General features: G+C 38.0%; 2 protein-coding genes across 3 annotated transcripts in view; one reads left to right on the forward strand and one right to left on the reverse strand.

The window, feature by feature from the left end:
- The first annotated feature begins 842 nt into the window (after nt 1-842).
- On the forward strand, nt 843-4,958 carry serp2 (stress-associated endoplasmic reticulum protein family member 2). Its single transcript, XM_044130772.1, has 3 exons — nt 843-1,071; nt 3,608-3,680; nt 4,531-4,958. The coding sequence occupies exons 1-3, from the start codon at nt 988-990 to the stop codon at nt 4,569-4,571; spliced, it is 198 nt and encodes a 65-aa protein (XP_043986707.1). The 5' UTR covers nt 843-987; the 3' UTR covers nt 4,572-4,958.
- Nucleotides 4,959-6,629: 1,671 nt separating this feature from the next.
- The window catches only part of LOC122839314 (TSC22 domain family protein 1-like), a 30,670-nt gene continuing 18,620 nt past the window's right edge, over nt 6,630-18,679 (reverse strand). Inside the window, exons 1-3 of one of the 2 annotated variants that reach the window (XM_044130770.1) lie at nt 10,887-11,226; nt 10,637-10,688; nt 6,630-8,163 (exon numbers count right to left, since the gene is read on the reverse strand). In XM_044130770.1, coding sequence (XP_043986705.1) covers nt 7,888-8,163; nt 10,637-10,688; nt 10,887-11,068 — 510 coding nt within the window. In that variant the 5' untranslated portion in view covers nt 11,069-11,226 and the 3' untranslated portion in view covers nt 6,630-7,887. Of the gene's footprint in view, nt 8,164-10,636; nt 10,689-10,886; nt 11,227-18,679 lie in introns of those variants that run through there. The other variant, XM_044130769.1, reaches the window with a different exon arrangement.

Consider the following 18,679-nt stretch of genomic DNA (forward strand, 5'->3'; position numbering starts at 1 on the left):
ATGAACTTTAAATACTTGTAAATTCAAACTATTTTTCTTGTAAAATGTACAGTAAATAAATTGACACATTCTGAAGTAAAAATGCTAAAATTACATATTTAATAAGGTATTAGACAGAATATCGTTAACATTTGTTTGATTCTCAACTAAATTCAAGAATATTTTGAATTCATTAAAAATATAACCTTAAAAACAGAAGTTGGATGTTATAGAAATAGGAAATATCCAAGTTTCTTCAAACAGTTGTTGTAAATGTTAATGGTTTTCAGCAGGATAATTCTTCTGCATATTTTCGGAGAAAATCTGAAGAAGTTAATAATAGGCGTATTTTCAGCTAATTCTTTTAAGTATTTCATCCAAACTTTTATAAAACATTCAACATTTTAATATCAAATTTGGTCAAGTTTGTATGAGTAAACAATTTGCTATCCTACGCTCATAGGGCAAATGCATTAAATATAAATATAACTTTATACGTAAATGCTATGCCAAATAAATGGATTCATGATTAAATTACACGTTAAAACAAGTAAAATTTCTGTTGATTGCGTGCGCCCGCGGCCACGCGCTCATGCCCGCCAGGTACAAAGCTAACCGTTGAAAAGCTGCTCCACAAAAAGCGGAGCTGTTCCTTTAAATGCCTTTCCTAATAACATGTTTCAATAGATTATTACATTATCTTATTTTCAACACTCTGGATGCCTCTTAACATGATAATACAAGGTCATTTTAACAACGTTTTACGGTGGAGTAATTTCTTCGTGTTCTTGACGCGCTCTGATTTAAAGAAAAAAAAAAAACAAGAAAAAAAACCCCAACAACTTACATTCTGTGCTCTTATTTTGAAGGTTGACCGCGAGTTTCTGGTCTCCTAGCAACTGAGCTGCGTTAGCTTGACGCGGCGGTGCTGTGGTCAGCCTGCAGCATCAGAGGAAAATAACAGGCTAAACAGAGTGTAAGCCCCCGATTGTGTTGTTTCCCTGGAAGATGGTGGCCAAACAGAGGATCCGGATGGCCAACGAGAAACACAGCAAGAACATCACGCAGAGAGGAAATGTAGCCAAGACGCTGGTGAGCCGTTAGAGTGACAGCCAGATGCCAACATGACATATTAGCCCAGATAGGTGATGTTCAGCCCGGTATAACTGATAATCATGTTAATTACAACAGATGAGGAGTTTTGTTTATTTCCGTTGATGGATTTAGACTGTTGCTGCTTGCTACAGGTATGTTCTGTTACAAAGCAGGGGCAGAACTAGGGCTCTGAGGTATTGGGGGGCTTAGCCCACCTCAGAAATCTATGGTGTCAATTTAAAGTAATATTATAAGAAATTTATTTTATTGTGTGTAAAGATTCAACAATCAGAATTTTGGACTTATAACACTTCCTAAATTTCCTTTAAAAACAAACCAAGGCAGGAGTGTGAGGCCTTTTTTTTTTTTTTTTTTTTTACAAAATGTTTTATTTGATTAACAGCAATAGACTTTTCTAAACAAAACAAAAAACTACCTTACTTGCTTGTATGCTTTGTTGTGCTTCCTTTCTTTCTTTTTTCCTTCTTTCCTCTCTTCCTAGTTTTCTTGTGTTCGTTGTTCCTTCTTTCCTTGTATCCTTCATTGTGTTTTCCTTCCTTCGTTTCTTAATCCTTTTCTTATGTTTTTATGTCTTCTTTTCTTTCCTTCCACCTTCCTTCCTTGCATCCTATGTTCATTCTTTCCTTGCGTCCATTGTGTTTTCCGTCATTCATTCATTCATTCATTCATCCATTCATCCTTCCTTGTATACTTTGTTCCTTCTTTCCTTATGTACTTCATTGTGCCTTCCTTCTTCATTTTCTTCCTTTCTTCCTTTCTTTTTTCCTTGTGTCCTACATTATGTTTTCCTTCCTTCTTTTTAAATCCTTTTCTAATGTTTTTGTCTTCTTTTGTTTCCTTCCTCCTTCCTTCCCTTCTTCTACCCATGTATCATTTTCTCTTTCCTCCTTTGTTTAACTATTTTTATTTTTCTGCATCTCTCTCACCTTTTTTATCTGTTGCTACTATGAATAAATTGATCCATAGTGATTAAATACAGATTTTTAAAATTTTAATTACAAACTCTTGGAGTTTCTGCTTCTCTTCTGTTGCGTTAGAAATGTGACAAATAATTCATCTGATATCCTCCTCGTCTTCGTCTGTCCAGATCTCATGTTGTTCCATCTGTTAGACTCTTCATCTCCTCCTCTGCTCCTTTTACTTTCGCTCTTTTCAAACAAAATATAAAGAAATGAGTGTTGACTTTACTCAAATAATCTGCTGTGGGAAGGATCAAATTTCACAGATCATCTTGGAGCTTCTTTCAGTTGAGTGTAAATCACCATCGGAAGATGTTTTTGTTTTCCACCTACTCCCTCTCTTCCTCCAGCTTTATTTACATCATCCCTGACTGACTAAAAACTTCCCCCACAAACGCGCAACAAGCGCATTACCTCACGGTGACGCCGGTCCTTCGACGCACTCTGAGCCCACAGTGGGAAGGAAACGCAAACTCTGTACCAAGTCGGCACTTTTCTGTCCATAACAAGACACTGGGGTTAACTTGGTGCAGCTGCAGAGCGTCACTGTTTCTGACAACAAGATAAGAGCGGATTAGCAAAGCTAAAGAAAACCTACTTTATAGTGTTGGTATATTTAAATCCTCATATTTATTTAATGATTTGAAACCTGTAAGTGTGTCAAAAAAGTAAAAACAAAAGAAACTCTTTTTTTACAGCATTGTATGCATCAAAGGGTCATCAAAGTATATATGAGTTAAGCGGCTGCTTAAGGCCCCCACACCATCAAGTTAGCATGATAGAAATGCTGTATAATGAATAATGCAAACTAAATACTATTAAACTTGGAAAAATTATTTCTACTTGGTTCTCAAACAATACGTTAATCTCTTCCTGGTGTCGGCTTGAAGGGAAATGTAAGATGTCAAAGTTGTTAATTTGTTTGCTGTACATTTAGTGTTTGTCAGCCTATCTTACTTTGAAATAGTTAAAATATTATGTCGCATTAAAATACCACTCTGCATTTCAAAATCCAAATCTAGTTTTTATTTTTTAAGCAGAGGAAAAACAGCCGATTTAGTTTCCAAGGAGGTTATTTTAATTTATTGAACAGGAACCAAATTTTCAATAAAACCCTTGTGTTTTAGTAAAACATGTGGCAAAAAGTTTGAACATAAACTATGGAGTCTATAGATAAAAATCAAAGGACTAAATAATACATTCTAAAGAAATGCTTTTCCTTTGTAGAGGAATCAGTTTGATGATGTCATATATGTGTGAATACATGTTAGTGGTGACACCATGAAACCAAAAAACTATTTTATTGACTTTAAATAATTGCAGAAAAATTTCCCACCACAGAAACAATGGTTTGGTTTAAAACTGCAGAAGAGCTTAAACAAAATGAAAACAAAAATATTTAACCTTCATCATCATCGTTTTTATCAAACTGATTCACTTTTACTTTGCAGCTTCATGCATTTGTTTTCTGTCAGTTGTGCTAATCTACACCGTGTGTGTGTGTGTGTGTGTGTGTGTGTGTGTGTGCACGTGTCTGTGTGTGTTTCCCGTAGCGACCGCAAGAGGAGAAGTACCCCGTCGGCCCCTGGCTTCTCGCCCTCTTTGTATTCGTTGTTTGTGGATCAGGTAAACCCAGCAGGAGGGAAAAAATTATGCGTTGGATTAAATTTCATTTTATAAATATAACAAAATCTGAAAAGTGTGGCATGCATCTCTATTCAACACTAACAAGTCTAAACAGCAAATTTTAAGACATTTTTACACATTCTTCATCGTAAAAGTAACTGAATTAATCAATGTATAAAGAGCACCAATATTTTATTTTTGCTGCAGGTCTGGTCTTTGACTAGGCCATTCTATCACATGAATACTTGTTAATTTAAAACCGTTCTCTTGTAACTTTGTCTGTATTTAGTTCAGGTGAACTCCCTCTTGGTTTAACCCTTTGGAGTCTTGGGTCTAAATGGAAGTCTTTTAAATGCATGACGTCATGCCAGCCACAGGGCGGGCGTAGACCTCAGAAGGTTAAAGTGTTCTGCAGCCACTAAAGCTGAGAGTCTGCCCATTTTACTAACATTGTGACTCAACAATCAGGATGTTTTTGAAACGGCTCATTTTCTAAACACCAAAAAACCTTAACTTACTGCCAAAAATGTCTGGGTGATTTTTTTTAAACAGTCTGTTTTTAGAAACAATATAGACCTAAATGGAGGTATAAAAATGTGCAAAATGTGAATTTCGCATAATAGATCTTTAAAATTTTAATAGCCAACATTGAGGAAAAGGTGGAAAATTTCAAAGGTTCTGAAAATGCCTGAACAGAATGGATCTGCAGCTCTTTAGCTAACATTTTAGTGTGTGTGTAGTGTGTGGGAGTGTAAGAGTGACACATTTTCTTTTGGTGTTACTCTACAAACGTTGAGTTTCTAATGTTGGTCGTGGAAACGTCCTGACTTGTTCGTCTCTGGGCTGTCAGCCATATTCCAGATCATCCAGAGTATCCGCATGGGGATGTGACAAAGGGCACGGGCCGTGACCCCTGACCCCCTTCTTATGCCCTCACTGAGCCCGGCTAGCCACCGCCTGCACACTCACGCCCTCATCCCCCACAGAGCGACCTCTGACCCCCGATCAGCGTTTCCAGTGTTGCAGTCTGTGGTGCTGACAGCTTTTCTACGGACAGTCTAAAACCACGCCGGCTGCAGGACGACTTTCATTTGTCGCTTGGCTCCTGTGTGTGTGTGTGTGTGCGGGCGTGTGTGTGAGCTGGCGGTGAATCCTGCTGACTATGTGCCATAACTGTGTTATTTTCTTCTGTACTGTACGAATGAAGAATGTGGGTTTTTGGTGGGTTTTTATTTGTTGTTTTTTGTTTGTTTTCCAAATAAATGTGAAGCAGTTCGAGCCGTCACTGTTTGTTCTGAAAACTGGGTCACATGTTGGTGGAAATGTGGTTAAAACTGAAGATCAATAAGTCAGATTTATTTCACTGCAGACTGAAGCCAGAACAGAAAAATGCATCTCAAGGTTTCTGCAAGTTTCACCAACTCAAATTTAAGTTGTTTTTTTTTGTTGTTTTTTTTGTTTTTTAAGAAAACCCTTAAAGAAATGTCAAACTTGTATCATTTTTCTTTCTGCATATTTTATTTACTAGAAGTCTTAAGAGTTTTCTGTTTACCAACATTTTTGGTTAACTTTCTTAATGTTTTTATATACGTATATATATTATTTTTTCATTATTTTGTTTTAGTTGCACTTTGAGATATCAATATATAAATGTCATTATAAATAAAATTATTATTATTATTACTACTAGTAGTAGTAGTGCAAAGCTTTTTCACACATAATTAATGTAAAAAAAAAAAATCTGAGTTGGGTAGTAACTAGTTACTGTAGATGTAAGTGAGCAAACCAGGTAACGTCATGGTAATTGGTACACCAGCATGTTGAGGTTGATTTCTCCAGTGGTTTGAAAGTAGAAAACAGGTAAGGAAGGAGAACTAAAGATCTGCTCGGGGTAGGAAAGGCAGCTGGCAAGGAGATTTTGAAGGAAGGTTGGAAAAAGGGTTGGCATTGGAGCCCTACTGGTAACCCTACTTTCTGCATGTTCTCTCCAACTTCCTCCCATAGTCCAAAAGTTGTCAGATTGACTAGTCTCTAAATACTCGTTAGGTGTGGGTGCATAATTGTTTTTGTCCTGGTTGCTCTGTGACAAACTGGTGACCTCTCCAGGGTGACCCCGCCTCTCGCCCGTAGGAGAAAGGAACCAGCAGCCAATATGACCCCCACTAGGAGTTGACAAAAGTGTATGATGGATGGAAACAGAAGTAGTTGAAGGATATGAATACATTTGAAAGTTTCAATGGCCTTTGAAGCTGAAAAGTAGATGGCTGCGAAAAACGATTTTAGCTGAATTTTTCAGAAATTATGGGATGTCCCATTTATTTCAACAATGAGCAGAATATGGTCAAAGTTGAATGGTTGAAATGGCACAAAGAGGAAGTAAAGTGGTGAAATGTTTCCAGAAAAAAGTGTAGAAACTTGAGAAACTAATAATATGTAGCAACCAAAATATGTTTCCATCAACATGTGGAAAGCTCGGCCTTTTCTGCTCGACTTGGTATAGAGCTAACCTGGTGATTAATTTAGGATAAAATTATTAATATTGTGACAGCAAAACTACTATTAGAACCTACTAGAGTCCTGGGTAGAAATTTTACAAGCAAATATTTTTCATTTTAATTTATATATTCTTTGTAGTTTTGGCTAAACTTTTGGTCTGAGTGTATTGTTCTTTCAGCAAATGACCTTTTGTAGGGTGGTTGTACTTAAACAATGATTGCTATTTAACTAATCATTTCTGCCCTAGTTAAGTTATGAATTAACATTTTTTCAACTTCAGTTTGGTTAACCACTTTCATGCATGAGCTGCAGAATAACAAAAATCTCAACAAGAGCCTTATTGGGCAACACGAAGGAGGTCAAAAGATCTAAGACTTCATTTTTAAGGTTTTCCAGCAGAAAAAAAATTTAATGGAACTCATCTTGTTGACTGAGACAAAGACAGCGACCAGGTTTTTACTCTTAAGCAGGTTTATTGAAAGTTGTGAAGTGCAGCTGTCAAGTGCAATTGTAGGTATGTTGTTATCTCATCCGGTCTTTGAAGAAACATGCACAGAACATGAGCATACAACTGATACACAGAATGAAAAAGAATAACATCTTCAGAGCCTTTTCCTTTTTATTTTTCTTCCTAAGTTTGCTTTTTCAGATCCAAAAGGGTTTCACTGTCAAAAAAAAAAAAGAAAAATTAAATCCCAAAAGGTGCAATATTTAACAAAAAGAGCAATGAGAAATGGTGTACAGTCAGAGTTAACGTTGCAGTAAAAGAGTTGGACAACATTGTTGGTTGTTGCCAGTTAAATAACCTAACCCTCCTTCCAAAGTCCAGAAATTACAGCATTAAAGATGGCCGACACAGACTCCTCCACATCAATCTGCATGACCTAGATAGCATCTGTTCTTCCTTCCTCTTCCTCCTTTTTTACATCCTACTTACACTATACAGAAATGTACATCTGCCCGTTGAACTTTTACCAAAGAATAAAAAAGAAAAATGCAGCTTAGCCCAAAGTGTCGATGGAGGCTGAAGAAGCAACATGCCGGCAACAGTGAGCTTCATCAAGGGCAAAAAGACGAGCCTGAAAGGGAAATACTGAAAATAGATTTATCATCATCATCATCTTCATCGTAAGAAACCAGGTTTTTGTTCAACCCACAGTTTTGAGTAACATCATCAATGCTGCCGAGTGTTGAAAATAACCTCCTCCCCCATTCCAGATGGGGACTTTGACGTGATAATAATAATATTAATAATAATGGCTCACAATCTTTTTCTGTCACTGAGAAGAACTTCTTCATCTCTCAAGATCTCGCCTCGGTAAAGAACCGCTTTTTATTTACATCATTCAGCAAAATAACGACAACCAGAACCACCAAAACCGCCTGCTGCTGCTGCCAGCGTCAAACCCAGACACGGGCACAGTGATCTCATTTTAATGAAAGCGTAACGTCGTCACTGACTGTTTCTTCATGGTAGCACATTCTTGTTGATGACTGAGGGCTATTTGGCAAATGTGTGATGATTCCTGGCCGCCTCACACACACAGCATAGGAAGATTGTCCACTGCGCTCGCTCGTCCCGCTGGCTGCATCCTTCAGAGATAAATATGTGCAAATTCTCGTCTTGACAGCGTCGACCTCCGGCTGAGGAAGGCAAACTGCGGCGCCGCGCCACTAAAACGTGAGAGGTTGCTCAGTTTGTATTGTCGGGCTACGCCGAGGGGCCGGCGCTGTGCGAGGCGGGCTGGGCCAGGCTGGCGGCGGCGGCGCTGGGCGTTCCAGAGGGAGCGGCGGTCTGCGGGGCGGGCGGCGAGCCGGTCTGGACCTGGGCCTGGAACTGGGCCATCTGCTCTGGGCTGGCCAGCGTCTTCAGCAGCGTGTTCTCCTGCTCCAGCTGCGAGTTTCGCTCGATCAGCTCCTTGATCTGCTCCTTCAGGACCTCCACCTCCTCGCGCACGGCGTACATCAGGTGGCTCTTCACCAGGTCCTGCAGACACACACACACAGTTAGTGACACTGATTACAAATTTCTGACCCATTACCAATCCTTAAAACTCCTGACCTGCCCATTCTGATCTGTTTTATCTGAATTGTTGCTAAATTTAGCAAGAAAGTGGCTGAGTTGGTAACAGACGGGTGACTGTGACCTGGTGGGCGGGGCTAACAATCAAACCTCTCTTAACGGGAGATAAAAGTGGTCAGTGGTCGATTTTAGACGTTTGCTGAGGCAGATGAGATCAGAGGATAAGATCATCTTCACATGTAAGTATCAGCCGATCACTGATCTCCAAAAGTTAAAGGAAATTGGCGCCGATAAGTCAGTGCTAATTAGTGACCAGTATATCATCAACGTAGGCTTTACTTGTTCCCACCAGGCTTGAGCATTGTTTATTTATTCAGGTTTTTTTTTTTAATACAGCAGCAACCATGACAACAAAGATGGGTTAAAGAGTTGGAAACACAATGAGACGGTCGGATTCGTCATAAAAATCAAGAAAATTATGGACAACCAAAAAATACCAGTGTCTTCAGTCAGAGGCATCTTACAATTTACTGCAATACAGACTGCTACAAGAGATCTTTGCTAGGGTTGGTTATACATTTACTTAGTTTACTGCATGTCTAATATTGCATAAAATAAAAACTTCAGTAGTTAAATTTAAAGAATCTGCAGAATATGCAAATTATTTTTATCTGATTAATTGATTTATCAACATAAAATTGTTAGTTGCAGCTCTAATAAAATGTAAAACAAAAATTAAAGTTTTTAATTTTGTAAATATGTCTATTCAGTTATTTTTATTTATTTATTTATTTTTTACAAACAAGGGAGATGAAGCAGAGTTAGTGAAAAATGCAAACTCTGCACCAAGGTGAAGAGTTTGTGTCCAGGATGTGTGTGGTCTGCAGAAGTATTATATTCCTTTTTGGTCTTTAATGTCATTAAGCTGCAGATTTTGTGTTTATTTCTAAACACTTTTGGTGCCCCTTTATGTAGGAACAAAAACAACAGATAAATCTATGAGTGCAATTTACTTTACATGAGAATGTAATTAACTCAATTCTCATTTCACTCCAGAGGAACCAAAACAAAAATATATATTTTTCCTATCAAAAAGATCAGAAAGGTTTGGTAAAAGTGGCTCTGTGGATAATTGCTGGTTAAAACCCTAAATTAATTGATAAGTTACTTAACAACTGCACCGTTTCTTAAGAGTTTAAAGTAAAAGTTACCAATCACAATTAAGAACACTAAATGGCCCCTGGAACATAAGAATCTATTACTGTGGCTTCAAGTAGTCGATATACAAAATATTTTTTTAATATCAACACATCATTTAATGGGTTTTTGTACTACAGGAATGTGTGAAGGAATCATCATCATCATAGTTTTCTAAATCTGAGCAATAGATGCATTTCTGCAGTGAAAGAGTCTCTGAAACAGTGGAGCTCCTGCTGGTTCTGAACAGACATGTTTCAGTGAATTTACGTGAAAACACAACACAAGGTGTGTTTTTGTCCTGCATAACATTACTGTAATGTAGCCACCTGCTTTAAAAATGTTTATATAAATGTGATGATGTGGCAGCAGCAACAGTAAATAAGTAAACTACTTGAAAAAAAAAAATTTAACTAATCAATCTAAATTAAACAGAATGCTTTAAAACACAGTTCTTAATTCCTAAAAGCTCATATTTAATATGTGTTTAACGGAGGATAATTTGAATGCTGCAGCTTTTGTACTTGACCCGATTATAAAATGGTAAATGTGCCAAAACAAAATGTATATCAACTAAGAGAAGCAAAAACCTGGAATGAACTGTATATACTGTGTATATATATATATAACCTTTAAACATTAATGTTTGTCTAGTAATATATTCATATTCACATTCATATTCATATATAGATTTTTTTTCTAATTATATTTAGCTTTTTCAATCTAAAAATATATTTAAAATAGATTTAAACAATTTCACTAATACGTTGAAAAAGATGTAAATATCTGATCTTTTGTTCTTTATTTGATATAATCTATAAATAATAATTTTTAAAAAAATCAGAAAAACGGGCAAAAATGAGGAAGAATATCCCTTGGCTGCCAACTCTAACTCCGCCCACATGTCAGCGCACTCAGCCAATCAGAAGGCGAGATATTTATACCAAGGCGTGAGAGTCTTCCAGTTTGCCTAGCAACAGCCCTGACAACGGAGATGGCGAAACAGAAAACAAACCGCGATTTCGCTTTACAGAGCAATTTTAAAATAATTATCTTAAATTTAATTACTTAAAAACAATAATGAGATAACGCTACATTAAAACACAGACGGGATAAGAATAAATATTTTCGTCTTTCGCTGTTGTTGAAATTACAACTCTACTTAGTTATTGTTTGTAACAGAAGATTTTATTTAATTGTACATAGTTGAACAGACTTGAGATTAAGGAGGAAAACTCACCATTGCTTGTTCAATCTTGTTGTCGATGGCCACCACGCTGGCTCCGGACGAGCTGCAAGAAAAAAGACAGAAAAAAGAGAAATAAATACAATAGCTTGAGCCGCGCCGCGCTGCACTGAGGAATAAAAAGACGGGAGAAGCTCTGCTTTTCTCCTCCGCTGTAAGAATGTGGGTCGGGACCAGGAAGCATCTGGAAATTTCTCTATACCCCGCCGTCCTGTTCCACAATGAAGCCCTGTGCTGGTTTTACCTGCTGTCGAGCTTCAGCTGAGAGCTGTCTGCGCTCAGCAGCGACGACAGAAACGAGATGGAGAAATTTCTCAGCTGGCAAACGCCTAAATCCATCGCCACGGTGTAGCACGACGCATTCATCCTGCTGCGGGTGTACAAACTAAAACAGCCCGGAGTCCAGCCGCCGCCTCTCCGCCTCATTCACTCCTAGCGGCCCGGTAGAGAAGCTGGAAGTCCCGCACAGCCTGAGCCCCGCAGCGGTACGGATGCAGTCCAAGGTCAGCTCATCTCAGCGGCACACAAAAGGACTGCGGATCTCCACAATCCCGCATAATTTATCCCGCGACAGAGCGGGGAGCTGGCTGCGGATTGGTGGATGCGGAGGCTGTTTTGAATAATTCATGCGGGGACGCCCCACCTGCCCGCTGACGACGGCTCTGCGTGAAAACTCCTGCAGAGGAGGAGGAAGAGGACGAGGAACTACCTTCAGCGGTCAGGAACTGGACCGGGACAAAACTGCTGCAAGGACAACAATCACCGTCATCCAGAGAGGACGGGTCAGGACTCTGTGGTGCTTCAAAGGTCAGGATTTTAAAAACCAAGCTCTGTTACCAGGGCCAGATTTACAAAACTGTGGGCCCCTGGGCTGGACACCATTTTGGCCCCCTATTCACTAAAACATTATTTTGCTAATTACAACAATTACTGGGACAATTTCTACTCCAGCAAATTCATGACAGGCCTACGACTAGGGCTGTTGTAAACAATTATTCTGACAATCCACAAAAAAATATGATAAATTTATACTGCCATAACAGCAGTAGTACTACCAGATATCAACATTGGTCCAAATTTTCATATTTGTGCATCCCTAACATTTACTTTGCTGTCAATTTCATAATAAAGCATTATGAAGCAGTATTTATCTTCAGCCACTTTAATAAATCAACTCTCATTTAATAGGTGAACTCTCCAGCCATTTATAGCTTTTGTGTCCATGTTAGCAACGGGATTTGGCTCCTTTGCCACAGAAAAAAAATAAATATACCGCCAAAATGCGTTTGTTGCAACCAGGATGGTAGAAAATTTATTTTCTGGTTTGTCTGTAAAGCTACACTGAACCTTAGCTACAGCAGCCCGCTATGTTCAGTCTATCCATTCCACCTGTATAAATACACCTGCTGCCCACTTCTCCGCAGGGTTCGCACTGAACCAGACAGCAGCAACAGGAGGTGAAAGGCGGCCACACTCCAGGCATTGCGCCAGTCAATTTAGGAATGCATCTTTCTTCCCCGAAAACCAATAAAAATCTGGACATTACCATAACTCAATGAAATCTGAATTTGAAAACCCGACACTATGCTGCTAGCACTTAGCTTTTGCCAACAACTCGTAAGCGGAAGTCAGAGTGTTATGCAACTCAATCACTAAATAGTAAAACATATTTTAACGAAGCTTCAAGGCAGATAATTTGCCTCAAGGAATTTCAATAATCAAGGTACTCGAATCAGTTGAGGAATCATTGCAGACTTAGATATTTGTACAAGTTCCAAAGGATTCAAGTTGTACATGATTAGCAAAAGATTCAGCAATACAGGAAATTGCCAGAAATGGATAAAAATATCTTAAGGGGAAACGAAAAACCATATACTCAAGATCCTAGTTTTTGTTGTGGAGCAAATTTTGTGTTAATTTTATAGAGATTTAGAACAACAAAATGAACTAACTGGACATGACACTTTATAAGGAACAAACTACTTATGTGATTGATTACTATTTTTAGCTAGTAGCTTTAAAACCAAGTCCATCAGCTGTAAATAAATTTAGTACAAACACAGATTAGCTTGACCAAAGGCCGAGACCAAAAGCAAACCTTCACAGTATTCAAATATTTCTATATCTGCGACAGACTGGCGACCTGTCCAGGGTAAACCCCGCCTCTCGCCCGGAACGTAGCTGGAGATCGACACCAGAACCTCTCCTGACCCACTAGGGACAAGGGTGGATGGAAATATTTCTATATCAAGAATTTAGTGCTGGAATAGTAATATTTCTACATCTCATAGAACTTTACTGCTCTATTGCAGGTTATTGTTTAAATTATGCAAACATGCAGATTGTTTAGGGGTAAAAAATATATTTATCATAAACTTTAAAAACCTTTAGCTTTAGCCGCCAGAACCAACAAATCTGGATTCTGTAATGTACCGGAGATAAAATATAGATTTATAACCTTTCAAACACTTTACATTAAAAATCCTGAATTATCCCTCTTCTGTTTTGGAAGATTTTGGAACATTTTTAGAGGATCTGGACGCTACTCTTTATTACTACATGTAAAAGTGGATTGTTTTATACCATACCATACCATACCAGCTTTATTTATAAAGCACTTTAAAACAACCACAGTTGATACAAAGTGCTGTACAATCCAAAAACACAACAAAATAAAAATAATTATAATTAAAAGTAGTTTAAAAACAAAGACATACACTTTAAACTAGATCTCACTGGTGTTGAAAGCCAAGTAAAATAGATGGGTTTTAAGACAAGCTTTAAAAGTGGACAGAGAAGGGGCCTCTCTGACCTGCAAAGGTAAGTCATTCCATAATTTAGGGCCCATAACAGAGAAAGCCCTGTCCCCTCTGAGCTTCCTTTTTTGTTCTCGGTACCTCCAAGAGCAGCTGATTTGCTGACCTGAGAGACTGATAGGGTATGTGGGGATGAAGAAGCTCAGTGAGGTAAGCCGGGGCAAGATTATGCAATGATTTAAAAACAAACATAAGAATTTTAAAATGAATCCTAAAATATACAGGCAGCCAGTGAAGTGAGGCCAGGACAGGGGTCACATGGTCCCTTTTTCGAGTACCTGTCAACAAACGTTCAGCAGCATTTTGTACTAGCTGCAGACGTGAGAGCAGCGCCTGACTGACTCCCAGATAAAGTGCATTACAGTAGTCCAATCGTATATGTCAATATACGACATATGTCAATAAAACTTGACATATGTGAACAGATTTATAATTCTGTTTCACACAACAGGAAAAAATGGGAAAACGGTTTTACAAACAGGAAGAAGAAGAAATGGAGCGATTTAATGCGATGATGTGCAGTATATACATACACTGCCCCTGTGTGGCCAATTTTGGTACTTCACATGATGCTTTACACTTTAATGGTTAAAAACAATTATAAATAGTTACATAAAATACAAAAAAACATTACAATTTATGGGAAACTCCAGGTGAAATATTTTTCTATAAGGAGGATTCAATGTGGTCAAACTGACTCAAACAACACACCCTAAGCGTGAACTCACAGCTTCAAAAATGGGAGGATTTTGGTGAAAAATAATTTATCAGCTCAAATTTTGACCTCAGAAATTCACACCATAACAAAAAAAACTGCTCCTACGCAGGAGATCCTCCCTTCACAATCTGAAGCTCCACTTTCTCACATTTCCTGCTGAACTGAAACCCTTAAAACTGCTGATATTTGATAATATTCACACAATTCACAGTAAATTTCCCACAGAGGTCGCTATAAAGGTCACTAGTAGCACTGATGTCGAATCTGTTAGAAAAACAAAAACTATTCTTTTTACACTTAAAAAACCTAAACCTAACATGGCAACATCCTGGAGGGTCTGACTGAGGGTGTGGTGGTAGAAAAAGAAACTTTATGGCATTTGCTTTAAAAAGTGAGTCTCAGGCTGATTTATGCTGCGCCACTATAAAGTCTGCTCTCTTCTGATCCTCAAACTCCTCAGGACTTTCTGTACCAGGAGTCCAGACACTTAAATAAGAAACACTAAGCCGCCATGATCTCTTCCGGTTTGGTCTTTGACTGGAAATCGGTTTAGCCACTTATCCACACCCAAATAGCCTGCACACCTGAAGCGCTTAAACGAGTCAACTCTAAGAATAGATCCTAAAATTGGATGTTTTTCAAAACACGTTTGTTCAGATCGTTAAACATTCTTTCAACTCTCTTCTCACAAACCCGACTCTGAAATAGCTGAGTCTATGATGGGGAAAACTACACAACATTTTCCATCATTCCTCATCACTAATAAAATCCACTCTGTGGCTTTGAACTGGTGTTTTAAACTGGTCGTAGATGTTACTGGTGAACGCATCACCCCTGAAATATTAAAACCTGCCAAATATTGCATCCAAACATACTGGCACTAACAAATTAAACTACATCACTTAGACAGAGAGGGAGATATGGACCTAAACTTTTATCACTATATATATATATTCTGTGATAATATGGTAAGAATAAAAATGATGAAAATAACTGTTACTTCTTTTTTAGGGTGGATGCGACCTTTTGTCACAGCAATTATAGCTACACAAACAAATACTGCTCCTGAAAAACTTTTACCTTTTCTACAACGATTCTTTAAGACGCCAGTAAAATAAAAAAGTTTGTTTTGTATCATTAAACTGCACACAGCAACTGCATTTAATCAAGTTTAAAAATTATTGGTGTTTACTGATGCTTTCATTGAATGAACAGTTTTGGATTTTTTTTAAACATTAACTGGAATTTATCATAATAATAAATCTAAATTCTTATAAGAATTTCTTTGTGGTAAATGATAATACAATAAATACCCACCAATACTTGGACAATAAAACAAACTTACAAACATGTATGTTATTGTGATTTAGATCAGCTGTGGGGCCAAACTGATTCATCGCTAAGAGGAGTGTACAGATTTTGGAAAAAAAACAAAAAACATTCAGAATAATAATTGAGCAAAACTTTACAAATTTAGATACATTTTGCATTTATGATAAAATCACCTTTGTCTGTAAATATGTTTTAAACAAAAATTCTCAAATGGCAGCTGGAGAAAAGCTTTATTGTAGCATTTTGGGCAATAACATTTGTATTTTGTTATTTATAAAAAAGAAAATATTACTTATTTATTTGCTTCTTTTGAGATATTTCCGTTATTGTACTATGAAAAAGCTTAAGAGGTTAATAACTGATACATTAATAAATTAGCTGCAGCCACTGTAGTAATGTTATTTCTTCATTTTGGTTTACTGTGTCAGGTTATTTCAGCTACATGAGGGAGGAAAATCAGTTTTTTATAATGTTTATCTCAGTTTAACATCACATTAGTCAGTTCTATAAAATGGAGATAAGAAAAAGGAGCATGAAGGTGAAATAAGGAAAAAGAGTTCAATAATGTTTAAAATGACCAGAAAAATAGAATCTGGTCGTCACCCGGAGCTAAAAAGGATTTGTTTATGCCAAATGGAATCCAGCATTGATTGAATCTTTAAGGGCTGAACAGAGAGGATATCCTAAAACCAGCTGCAGCAGCTACTGCAGCATCTGACCCCTGACCTGCCTCTCCTTTACCTTTTGAGATGCTGCTCCAGCTCCCAGAACAAAATCTTCACTGCCATCTCCTCATGGCCCTGCAGCCGGATTCCCTGCACCCTCATTGAAACGTCTCGAAGCGGGAACATATGGATCCCCTCCACGGAAACAAGTGAACCCCTCAAACCAAGCGGCTCAGTTCGGCCGGAGAACCGGGTTACGGCGGCGCACGCATCAGCCGGCGGAGCCGCTTCCTGGTTCAAATGAGCGATTCTGATGATCTGGTAAACATGCCTCTCATCTTTCCCTCTGTGGCTGCTGAGTGGAGTGAATTAAGTGATGCTGCTGTGCAGGAGGTGACGCGTGGTCATGTGATGCGAGGAGTTACGTAAACCTTCAACCCAGATTAGCGTTTGGGCCGGTGATTTCCCTGCTGTGGCACCAAGAACTTATCAGACAGAGACGTTCTGTGAGTAAACAGAAACACATCAGCAACTTTTACGCTATGCTGGTAGGAGTTCATCTTTCCCAAAGTCTCAAATACTTTGAGCAAAGTCTCTGACAGGAAGGCCCAAAGCAACAGAGTTTAGTTTTAAAAACGATTTCTGGTGTTTCTCATTACCCTGTCAGTAAAATTAGGCATGCACTGATCCACTGTACTCCACTAAACCGATATTTGAAACAAAAAAATCATTCTTAATTAACTTAAAACTTTTTTAATGGACATAAATGCTCTGAAAAATTTAAATATTATTTATTTGCTTCTTTTATGGTATTTGATATTGTATTTAAAAAAAAGAACAATCGTGTTCAGATAAACTTCCTTCCTGCTCAAACGAAATGCTTAAACTTTAGCAAATAGAAATAATTCTGGTGATTCTGACGTAAAACAAGAAAAGTTTAGTCTAATTTAATTTCAAACGGCAAGGAAAACTAAATGTTTCCAAATTTCAGCTTTTAATCAAACGATAGATTGAACTTTATGACAAAACAGTGCAGCTTGACTATCAAACATTTTCCAAACCTTGAAAACTCTTCATTGAATGAAAGCATTTTCATTCTTATGTCAAAAGGTCACTCAGACACGCCTTCATGCTTCTGCTAGCAGAAAGCACAACATGCACTCAGAGGGCTTCTGCTGGCTTAGCGTCAGGCAGACAAAGAATCAACAGACCGGAGCGCGGCAGGATTTTCCTTGTCCCAACAGACATCATGTACTGGAGTGGATCAGGAACGAACAATGCTTCAGAGAAAGGTCCGATGGTCACCTGATGCAACTTTAACACTTTCTAACACCAAAAACTAAACTCCACCCATCTGAAAATATTCACCAAGCACACCCTTACAGAAAAAAACCCACTTGTTTTGTTCACCTGGTTGAGTTTGACATCCAGATCTCACCACTCAGAACGACACAATGAAGGTTTCCAAGAGTAACATCCATTTCTGAGCAACACAGGAAAGAACAATTTCATTCTCGGATTTCAAATCAATGAGAATAGATTGGAAGTGAACTTATACTGTTTTTGAAACCTAAAATAAATCTGAAAAGTGTTGCATGCAAATGCATTTATCTGTGCCAGAGTAAGTCCACTTTTCACTGTTAAAGCTGCAAGTCTTAAGGCTGATTGGCCTATTCACCCATTTTCCTTAGTAAAACAGCTCAAGTTCTGCCAGTCTGGATGGATGTAGAGTTTCTGGGAGCATTGATTCATGTCTGGACCATCTTAATATGTGAATATGCTTTCTAAAGCATGCCAGTGTAGTTCTGCAGGTTCTAAGAGGGTTTCTTCCCAGATTTCTTGGTTTTAGCTCCACAATCAACTCTGAACAAGGATAACAGAAGCAAGCTGCTCCTTTTCTGCACTCTATCTGCTTCTCAATACCGGATCGAACGATGCAGAGGTGGTCAAAGCTTCAGGTTTTCAGCCAACCCCACTTTAAAACTTTTCCAAAACCTTTCCCTCATTTTATTAAATTTTACAATTATGAATTGCTTAGGTCAAATTCTCAATAGTGGGGTTGTAAATTAATGTTAATTGTTGAAGAAGGAATATTTTTAAGTTCTCCAGTAAACTTAAAAGCACCCATGTAAGACATTAAAATATACGTTTCCCTTTACTCCTCTTTTTTCTCTTGTATCATTTCATATTAATCTGGTGAGACTAATGCAGAAATAAAATCCAACTTTCCATCAGAATCTTATAGAATGAGCATCAAAGCAGACAACAGGTTTGCCTGATTTTAGGACTATAAGCCTTGAAACAAGCAAAAATCCTCATAAAAACCTTGATCATAATGCAATTAAACTGGTGCAGTTTGAGTGCATATGTGAACGCCAAGTAGACCGAAGACCAAGCAAACTACAGCACAGGGCATTCTGGGTAAATACAGCTAAAACAAACGAGTGACTCAAACACTAGTGGGACAAAAAAGAAATCCTACAGCCACTAAAATCTGTCAACCAGA

Source organism: Gambusia affinis, linkage group LG11 (assembly GCF_019740435.1).
Source record: "Gambusia affinis linkage group LG11, SWU_Gaff_1.0, whole genome shotgun sequence".
Lineage (NCBI taxonomy): Eukaryota > Metazoa > Chordata > Actinopteri > Cyprinodontiformes > Poeciliidae > Gambusia > Gambusia affinis.